The sequence below is a fragment of the Carya illinoinensis genome, chromosome 1, assembly GCF_018687715.1.
Source record: "Carya illinoinensis cultivar Pawnee chromosome 1, C.illinoinensisPawnee_v1, whole genome shotgun sequence".
NCBI classification, from domain to species: Eukaryota; Viridiplantae; Streptophyta; class Magnoliopsida; order Fagales; family Juglandaceae; genus Carya; species Carya illinoinensis.
Genome location: NC_056752.1, coordinates 11,467,358 through 11,477,429, shown reverse-complemented (window position 1 = coordinate 11,477,429; position 10,072 = coordinate 11,467,358). Strand labels below are relative to the sequence as shown.

At 35.8% G+C, this 10,072-nt stretch overlaps 1 protein-coding gene across 16 annotated transcripts in view; it reads left to right on the top strand.

The window, feature by feature from the left end:
* Window positions 1-2,181: 2,181 nt before the first annotated feature.
* LOC122310513 (E4 SUMO-protein ligase PIAL2-like) overlaps window positions 2,182-10,072 on the top strand; it is a 32,191-nt gene continuing 24,300 nt past the window's right edge. For 4 of the 16 annotated variants that reach the window (XM_043124442.1, XM_043124473.1, XM_043124463.1 and 1 more), the window contains exons 1-7: window positions 2,182-2,585; window positions 3,025-3,097; window positions 3,896-3,961; window positions 4,836-4,901; window positions 5,033-5,115; window positions 5,791-5,842; window positions 5,957-6,028. In XM_043124442.1, coding sequence (XP_042980376.1) covers window positions 2,410-2,585; window positions 3,025-3,097; window positions 3,896-3,961; window positions 4,836-4,901; window positions 5,033-5,115; window positions 5,791-5,842; window positions 5,957-6,028 — 588 coding nt within the window. In that variant the 5' untranslated portion in view covers window positions 2,182-2,409. Of the gene's footprint in view, window positions 2,586-3,021; window positions 3,098-3,895; window positions 3,962-4,355; window positions 4,393-4,835; window positions 4,902-5,014; window positions 5,116-5,790; window positions 5,843-5,956; window positions 6,029-10,072 lie in introns of those variants that run through there. The other 12 variants (XM_043124556.1, XM_043124504.1, XM_043124480.1 and 9 more) reach the window with 10 other exon arrangements.

Sequence of the window (10,072 nt, the reverse complement as noted above, 5' to 3'; positions counted from 1 at the left end):
CTGGTGGGTGCATATGTTATGATGATGAAATGTTATTTTATCAATGCATTGATATATGAGTATGCAGACAATGTAGTTTCAACATGACTTGTACTACAGTCACCAATAGGTACTGACAGTGCAAATGGGAGCTAAGATGATACCATATGTTATGTTCTGTTAATAATAACTTTAATAAATAAGAAATGATATGTTTTTGAAAAGATGAAGCACAAAATGTTCTATGTAAGAATGTGCATCAAAGTTATTCTGAAAAATGTTAAGGAATTTGGATGGGAGATAAATACGGGTTTTTTGTATATCTGGCATACGTCTTATATTTATTATTAATCATGCATATCTTATCTTTGTACAAGTTGGTTATTTAACTTATTGAGATTTCAATGAATCTTATTGTGGTAGTTCCACTACTATTCCCCTTGAAATGGTAGAAGATGTGTTAGGACAAATATTTGACGAACAAGATGGTGATCAACTCCACCCCTTGGCTTCAGATGATTGAGAACGAGTTAGACCTCAACCGAAAGATGGAGTTAATAGTGATGTTCTTAAAGATGGTCATGTTCACTATGCAGCGTATTAAAGAGATATTTTGATCTACCTTTTTATGGAACCTCATTAATGTTGTTTGTAATAAGGAGATTCTATCTCCTAGTTTATGTTTATACTCATGCCTTACTGTTTGGACATCTTTTAGTAAGGCATCATCTATCTATGGTTATCTGAATTATTGGGATGATTAGTTTATTCTGGCATGAAATTTTATAAATCACCATTTTTTCGCTGTGATTATTGTATACTGTTAGTTACATAATATGATGCATTGCATATTATCTGTCATGAATAGGAGTATGTAACCATGTGTTGTATGTCCCAACATTCTAAGTCTTCGTTACATTCCAAGTAGAGGTTGGGAGAGTCACATGAATTATCTCAGAATTTTGTGAATGGTAGTGAAGTAGTTTGAGTAAGGATATTTTATTGAGTTTTGAGAAAAACCAAAGAAAAAGTTGAATAAAAATATTGTTGAATAAAAATATTATAAAGTTAAAAAATTGTTTGAATATAATTTTTTAATATTATTTATGTTTTAAAATTTGTAAAAGTTGTATTAACTTTTGCATTTTGTTTTTAAGTTTATAAAAATTGTATCAATTTTTGTATTTGAATAATGATTAAGTAATGATTATATGAAAAAATTAAAAATATGAAATTTTGAAAATTTAAAATTAAAAAAAGCTTTTTGTTAAATAATGTCTGAGAATGAAATTTTGATAAGTTTAAAAATTTTATGTCTCATCTATGCCTCCAAGCATAGCCTAACAATTGTTGGGCATTGGGCTTTTTGTGAAGAGTCTGATTCTGTTACGTGGCAGCTCAATTTAATGATCTGACCCTATAAAGATTTGTTTTGATTTTTCATTTTTGTAGGCTTGAGCTATGCAGCATAGGATTTGATCTGATTTTAACTTTTAAACTGGTTTGACCGCCCTTAATTAGAATTTACGCCCTAATAATCTTAATTAGGGTTTTGCTATATATGTATATATATTGAATTTTTCATACAATCACACATGTATTGCCACGTAGCGTATTTGACTTTTAAGAAAATAAATTTCTTCATAATTTCATGAATGTAGGCATCTTACCAAATTTGTATTCATATATAGTTAATTTTATTTTTATTTTTTTTAATCTTTTCTCATAATATTTTTCTTTTTGGTTGATAATGGAGAGATTTGGAGGAAGAGGATGGAACCCAAACCTCCCTTTTGGAGGCTGGTGTTATACCATTAGGTTACATGTCTTTGACTTTTCTCATAATTTATTAATTTAAGGTAATGGGTAAAATTTTTGTGGAAGTCCAATATTTGAAATGACCTCGTTTGGATGTCCTTGTTGAGTTTAAGGTAATGGCTAGAGTTTAAGGTAACGGGTATAATTTATTAATTTAAGGTAATAAATTCATATGAATGTTAAAATGAAATGATGAATTTGTTAATAATAATGAAATAATTTATGAATAGTTTAGAAATAGTTTGAATAAAGATATTTTATAGAATTTAAAAAAAATTGAAAAAAAAAAATAGAATAAAAATATTATAAAATTAAAATATTATTAAAATATAATAAATAAACAAAAATTTAAAATTTAAAAATATTTATATATGTTTAGATAAACATCCACCAACCGGAACTAGTCAGGCATTGGAAAACACCTCAGAGTCTCAGGCACGGTCGGATTACTCACCTCAAAGTTTGAACATGGAAACAAGAACGCTCTGTCACCTACCAGAAGCACCCAGGCTGTGAAACCCAACAAAACAACTTTACCAACTTCAGTCTAGGGGCTGAACAAAAGCTTCGGCACCAAGCAACCAGAAAACGAGACAAGAAGAAAGTTGGGGAATGCAGAATCGTACAGACGGGCCCATGAGTGTTTCAATAGGTGGTGGACAAGAGGAACGGCGCTCAACGGGGTCGGTTTTTCTGGGTGGGCAAGCGGACTCGCTTGCCATGCACATTTTGTCGGGTCATCTCAGTGATCCCTCTAAGGTGTCCGATCTTTGCTTCTGCCTGGCCAGGTCTCTTTCCCGTCTTTTGTAATATGCATCCCAAAGCCAAAAAACACATACTGGGTCTTTTCTGTTTTCTTGTTTGAATATATTTCTGAGCTCATTTATAGTTAGATATTCTTTTAGTTCGATTTTATATATCGTACACATATTTTGTTTGTCTTTTTTTTGGTAAAAGGTTTAGTACTCTTAAAGATATTGGAAGGGGTAGAATGAAAATGGACTAGAATGGTGATTGGGAGTTTGGAAGTTGGTGTTTTTATAGTTGAGTTATGATTTCGAGTTTGGAAGTTCAAGTGTTATGGAGTTGAATGGAGAGATTGCTAACTGTATTCATGAATGTATAATCGTATTTCAAGTCTCGAGTCGCTAATTGTCTTAATTAATGTTTATAGACACAGCTTTTGGTTCAACTTGTTTGACGAGTTATTGCCTTTAACAAATACAGAAGCATTGATGATGCTGTCGCAAATAACGAGGTTCCACTAAAAGCACAGGATTTGCCTATGTTGGTTAAACAGGTACCTGTTTTTGTGAGTGTAATGGCAATGGAGCATTGTGTTCTCTTTCTCTACTTATTTCCATTTTATTTTTTATAGTGAGATAGAAAATGAACTCTATCTAGTGACTTCTATAGCAACCTAGATAGGTCTTATCTCTTGTATACCTTCTTGTGTACTTGGGCTACGCCTATTATTATCAATACTACCGTTTACTTATCAAAAAAAAAAAAGAAAATGAGCTCTGGGCCTTCTTTATTCAATGCCAAAAAAAAGAAAAAAGAAAAAAAAACCATGTAATTCAAAACAAATGACAAAAAACGAGACCATGTAACTTGAAAATTAACCAACATTGATGACGGTCCATCAGGTTTTTCCCTGTTAGTACTGTTATATGGTTCAAAATACAATTGGAGTTGTGGGTATTTTCCAGAACCACATCTATTGATCTCTCAATTGTTTTTCTCTGATAAGCAATGAAGAAGATTGCCTGTCTTGAATCACATTAACTTTCCTGCTAACTGAACATACTTTGAGCCTTGGGATTAATTTATAGTTAAACTGGGACTTTTTGCCTTTTCCATCGTATTCCATCCCCGCATGATTTATCACATGCCTAATACCAATCTTATATGGGTATGCATATCATGTCATGTTAAAATTAATGCCTCAGTTAAACTATCTGATATTGTGTGTCAAATCCCAAAAAGTTAGCACTAAAAAGCCTATCCCTTTAAAGTTTGTACAGTTTCTGAATTTGGTTATGTAAATTATGTTCTGAAACAAGCTATATCTCTTACTTCGCTTTACACCTTGTAGGTATATAAGCATAACAATCATTCTTCCCTTCAAGCAGCTGTAATGGCGCTTATGATTTCTGTCAAGGTATACAAAGTTATGTTTCTGGTTTAACCAGGTCTATTGTTGCTATGGAAGAAAGCATCTTATATTGATTGCTGAAAATTGACTGTTGATAGCTACTCGATATTTTCTCTTTGTTAGTTAGTGAGTGAGTGCATCCCTCGGAAGTGAAAAATATGACTCATGTACACTCTGTGTGCTCCTTCTATGAAATGCTTACAATTATTTATCTAGCACACAATTTCGCAAAAAACTAATGTTAGAAACGTCATGACAAAAACTCTCAACTAGCTGACAATGAGAAATATAGTTATACTGCTCACATTATGAAATCTGTCTCTTGTTTATCTCAGAAAGTATAAGAGGTCCCCTTTTAGATTGAATATAATAGGCTGATCTGTAGTTTTCTGTTATCCAGAAAAGAGGAGGCATGGATACTATCATATATTCAAGAAGTGAGCACACCCCCTTCCTATTCCTGCACCCTATAATTCATCAATGTTTACTTGTTTTACTGTCTTATCTTTTCAAACCTATCTCTTCCTATTGAAATTACAAATCTGTCTTCTCAGTTCAGTTTTCAGTAGTGATAGTCATATATCATCAATTTGCTTTTTGAGAGCTGGAGGAACAGGTTTCAAGAAGCATATATTGTCTCCTAGTTGTGTGAAAAACCGTTGTGACTCTGCAACCATCTTGGAAGCACATATTGTTCTGAAACTGCATTCAATAATATGTTAGTCTGCTTGAGAGGCATCTTAATAATTTTGCTTTGTGAAGTAAACACTTTCTTATAGATCAAATTTTAATGTAACTTACCACATGAGATCAACATATTCTTCAATTTTCAAAGGACATCCAACTAATATTTGGTTTTATATGTTGATGTCTGAGGTAGAATGCTTGCAGGATTGGATGGTTTCAAAATAAAGATTCAAATGATCTTCTTACGTTGGCCAAAGAGGTCTGTACCTTTTTAATGTTTTGGTTCTTACTGCTTGGGTATTTTTGATGTTAGATTTGTTTTTTATATTTTATCTTTTAAGTTTAAGATTTTGGACCTTTACCTTACTCCAGGTTTTTTGCAATGCTTAGATAGGTAAATCCTTCAGTAATACTGAGGATTTTAATGTTGAACCAAGCTATGCTCTGTCCAGCATTTCAAAAATCATGGCTAGGTATAAACTTCTCAATTCTTTGCTCATCTTGCATAGTCTTTACAGTGTTAAATGGATTCAGTTTAAAAGGAGATTCAAAATTGATTTTGATTTTGTGGTGACTGTGATACTTGTACTATCCAAACATCTGTAGCATTTGAGGTATAAAGTTCTCTTCTTTATCGAGACTTGTCTATTTTTTCAGTCTTAAATGTAAATGATTTATCTTTCTGGAAGATTACCAATAATGGATCTTTCCAGTATTTATGGACCTGCTTGAAATAGCATATAGTTGAGTTCTTCTACTTAGCAGCCCTACACCACACACTTGTTGAGGGAAAAAAATAAAAAAGATATAAAATAAAAGCAGGTGTGTGGTGTACAGCTGCTGAGTAGGATTTTTATTAGTTATAAGGAGTTGAAGCCTCATTTATAGTCATTATCAGCCAACTTACAGGAGCTATAATTCCTTTATAATGTGTATGTGCAAGAGTATTTAAATTAAGCGGTTTTCCCCATCAATCTCAAATAGAAGTTTGAGGTTTACTTGGAAAGGAAACGATTAAAGGCTTTTTTTCTCCTGTATAGTTTGTTAGAATCTGCTTGAAAATTATGAATTATGACATTCTTCTGATCAATTCAAATCCTAGTAGCTCATTGGCATTTCTTCTCTTTTTCATGACTGTTCACACACAGATTCTATCCACGTATAAAAATGGGCCACATACTAGCTTCACTTGAGATCAAGGTGTGTTACATTTATCAATCAACACAAAAATATGCATCTGTTAGTTTAACTTTCTGACATTTTTCACTTTTGTACTAATAAGAAATGACTTAACTTTTCTGATCTTGTTGGTAGGCTGGATACAGGGCTATTGTCTATGACTTCCATATTTTGAAGAGTACAAAAGTTCCTGTGCAAAATCAGATAGTAAGCAATCCTGAATTAATTTAGGCATAGGTTACCATAAAATAGATGATAATTATCTGTTTTATTTTTATATGTAAATTGTAAAGTGAGTTTTATTCGAAAGGCATAATGGAGGTACACGGGTTATGCAACAAATACACCTGGTGGGTAGAAAAGAGAGAGGATCCGGGAAGTAAAGCTAGAGAAGCATAGGCAGGCTGCCATGCGCTATTATGAAGCATGGTCTTCGACGCTCCTTTCATTGTCTTCAAACTTTGGTCATTCCTTTCCCACCGTATATACACCACATCAAACAGATGGGGATCATCTTTCACTATGTCTTGCTATGTTGGCTCTCAAACTGTCTGTTCTATTATGCTACAAGATCTACCACCTTTCCAGGCATCACCCAACTGAACTCAAATGAATTGAAAACAGCTTGCCAAAGCGTGCTAAAAGATGCTGATGTGCTGGAAAAATTCCCCACATCCTCTCCTAATATTCTGCCATAACTCCACCTTGTAACTCTCGTTTCACCTCGTTGGACGTCCAACCAGCCCACTTGCTGCTGCACTTCCTATCAATTACCTCCTACTAAAGGCTCCCTCTATCATTAGTATACCACTAGTGCCACTTCCACAACAATGCTTTATTGAATGCAACCAATCTTTTAATGGCCAAGACGTCTTCACCTGTTGGATTTGTTGTGAGGATCACTCTGCTTTGGTTTTTGCCTAATCACCAACTTTTCAGAGTTAATTGGAATGTTTGTTTTTTGATAAGTAAGAAGTAATTGTATTGATTAAGATAGGCATAACTCCTAGAGGTATACATACGAGTACACCAAATTAAGAACTAGAAACTACTACAAGAAAGTCATGGAAATTGAGACCATTTAACTCTAAAGCAATGGCCCACATAAATAAAGTCTTTCAAAACAAACTCCTAAATTCCTCCGAGGAGCGTTCCTAATCCTCAAAAAATCGATTGTTTCTCTCTCTCCAAATACACCAGAAAATAGAAATAGGAGCCATCTTCCACACTGTTGCAATCTGTGGTGTCCCTGTAATCCCTCTCCAGCTAGCTAGTAGGTCCACCACCCTTCTTGGGATTACCCAAGCTAGTCTCATGCTGTAGAAAAAGCAATTCCATATGTCCCGTGGGAAATCACAATGTAAGAGTAAATGGTCTACTATTTCCCCACTATTTCTACACATACAACACCAGTCCATAATTATAAGTCCACGCTTTCTCAGGTTATCAATGGTTATGATCTTCCCTAGAGCTGCTATCCAAACAAAGAACGCAGCCTTGGGAGGTGCTTTACTCCTCCCATATGTTCGTCCACAGAAAATTGGGCCTAGTTTGAGCTAAAAGTATGTCATAGAACGAGTGTACCGAGAATTTCCTTTTCTTAGAAGGTCTCAATTCCATCATGTCTTCAGCTGGAACCCCAACTATGATGTTATATAGCAGGTTGAAGAACTCCTCCAGCACACTCACTTCCCAATCTTGTGCCTCCCTAGTGAAATTGATGTTCCACACCCGTGAACCATGACTAATTGCCCTCACATCATCCCCCATAACTTCCTTATCTCATGCAATTCTGAAAATATTAGGATAAGCATCCTTAAGAGCCATATCTCCCACCCACACATCATCCCAAAAGCTAATTCTGCTGCCATCTCCCAAACACAGCCTAGTGTTTCTTGAATACTCCCCCCACCCTTCCCTTATATACTTCCACAACCCAGCAACATAAGGCCCCCTCCCCTCATTAGAACATAATCCTCCCCTTGCACTCCCATACTTTGCATCAATCACCCCTTTCCATAAGACTTCCCTTTCATGATTATACCGCCACAACCATTTCCCTAATAGAGCCTTATTAAAGAGCCTAACATTACGGTCCCCCAACCCACCCTCTCTCAAAGGAGTACACACTCTATCCCACCCAACTAGATATAATTTAAACTCATCACCTAGACCACTCCACAGAAAATCACGTTGGAGTTTCTCAATCCTAGATGCAATGCTTGCCGGAAGGGGAAATAAAGACAAGAAATATGTGGGAAGGTTAGATAGAGTGCTTTTTATAAGTGTGATCCGCCTCCCTTTTGATAAGTATAAACTTTTCAACCAGGCCAGCCTATGCTCTAATTTCTCTAACACCTCCTCCCAAATTGTCGTGGCTTTGAAAGTTGCTCCCAACGGAAGACCAAGATACTTCAAAGGCAGCGAAGAAACCACACGTCCCAATATGCTGGCTAATCCTCTAATATTTCTTACCTCATCCACCGCAATCATCTCCGTTTTAGCAAGGTTTATCTTTAATCCAAATACCGCTTAAAAACATGGTAAGATTGCTTTCAAAGATTGAATATGTCCTGCCTTATCCTCACAAAACAGCAGCGTATCATTTGCAAACAAGATATGAGAAATAGTGGTGGAGCCATGGTTAGTAGCCCCCGCTGAAAATCCTAAAAAAACCCCCCCTCTATAGCAGCCGACACCATTCTACTAAGAGCCTCCATCACAAGAACAAATAAGAGTGGTGATAGTGGGTCACCTTGTCGTAGCCCCTGTGAACTATTAAAGAAACCCACAGGATCACCATTTTCCAAAACCGAGAAGCAAGCCGTTGACACACAATGCATCATCCACCCCCGCCATCTTTCCGCAAAACCACATCTACTCAACAAATAAAACAGAAAATTCCAGTTGACGTGGTCATATGCATTCTCCATATCCAGTTTTACATAAAATACCTAGTACTCTCGGCTTAAACTTGTTGTCCAAGCATTCATTAGCTATAAAAACCGAATCCAATATTTGTCTACCTTTCGTAAATGCATTTTGGGATTTAGAAATAATCTTATTCGTAACTGTGCTTATCCTATTGGCTAGAACCTTGGCAATTATCTTGTACATGCTGCCCACAAGGCTAATAGGCCTGAATCTTGCACCTCTGTTGCACCAACCTTTTTAGAGACAAGTACAATAAAAGTAGCATTTAAACTTTTCTCAAATTTTCCAAATGACAAAATTTCCTGAAAAACCTGCATAACCTCCCCTCCCACCACCTCCCAACAAGTCTGGAAAAATGCCATAGTAAAGCCGTTCAGGCCTGGTGCTTTATCCTTATTTATTTTTCTAATTACTTGTCATACCTTTTTCTCTTCGAATGGTCTCTCTAACCAAACCATACTATTTTGATCAATGGCCTCGAAAGATAGACCATCTACTTTTGGTCTACATGCATAAGGTTCCATCAACAGTTGTTCAACATGACCAGCAACATGATCTTTAATTGCTGCCTGATCTAATGATGAGCCTTCTTCTATAGTCATGGACTCTATGGCATTAAACCTCCTATGTGAGTTTGCAACTCGATGGAAAAACTTTGTACATTTATCCCCCTCCCTAAGCCACAATGCCCTTGACTTTTGCCTCCATGAGATCTTCTCCATTAATATCAACCTTTCTACCTCTAAGACAACTTGGCCTTTGCATTCATTCTCATCTTCTACACCCTCCAAACTTTGCAATTCTTGTAGGAGATTCTTTTTTTGTAATGTTACATTACCAAATACCTGTTCATTCCATGTCTTCAAATCCACCTTCAAAGCTTTCAATTTTCCAGCCAATACCTTGCTCACGGTGCCCTCTTGTTGATATGAATTCCACCATTGTCTAACCAATTCCACAAACCCCTTCGTTTTTAATCACATATTCTCAAATTTGAATGGTCTTCGACCCCCTGGAATTCCTCCACAATCTAACACTATGGGAAATTGATCAAAGCATACCTGAAGAAGCCTTTTCTAACATAATTCTGGAAATTGCAAGTCCCATGAAGGGGAAATGAGGAATCTGTCCAGCCTTGACCATACTTGGTTGTTAGACCAAGTATAATCACCTCCCATTAGGGGTAAGTCCATGAGTTCTAGCTCAAATATTAAATCCGTGAATTCCACCATAGCATGGTTTTGACGCCCCTCTCCCGATATTTCGTTTGGAAATCTTGTCACATTAAAATCTCCATCAATATACCAAGGAACATCC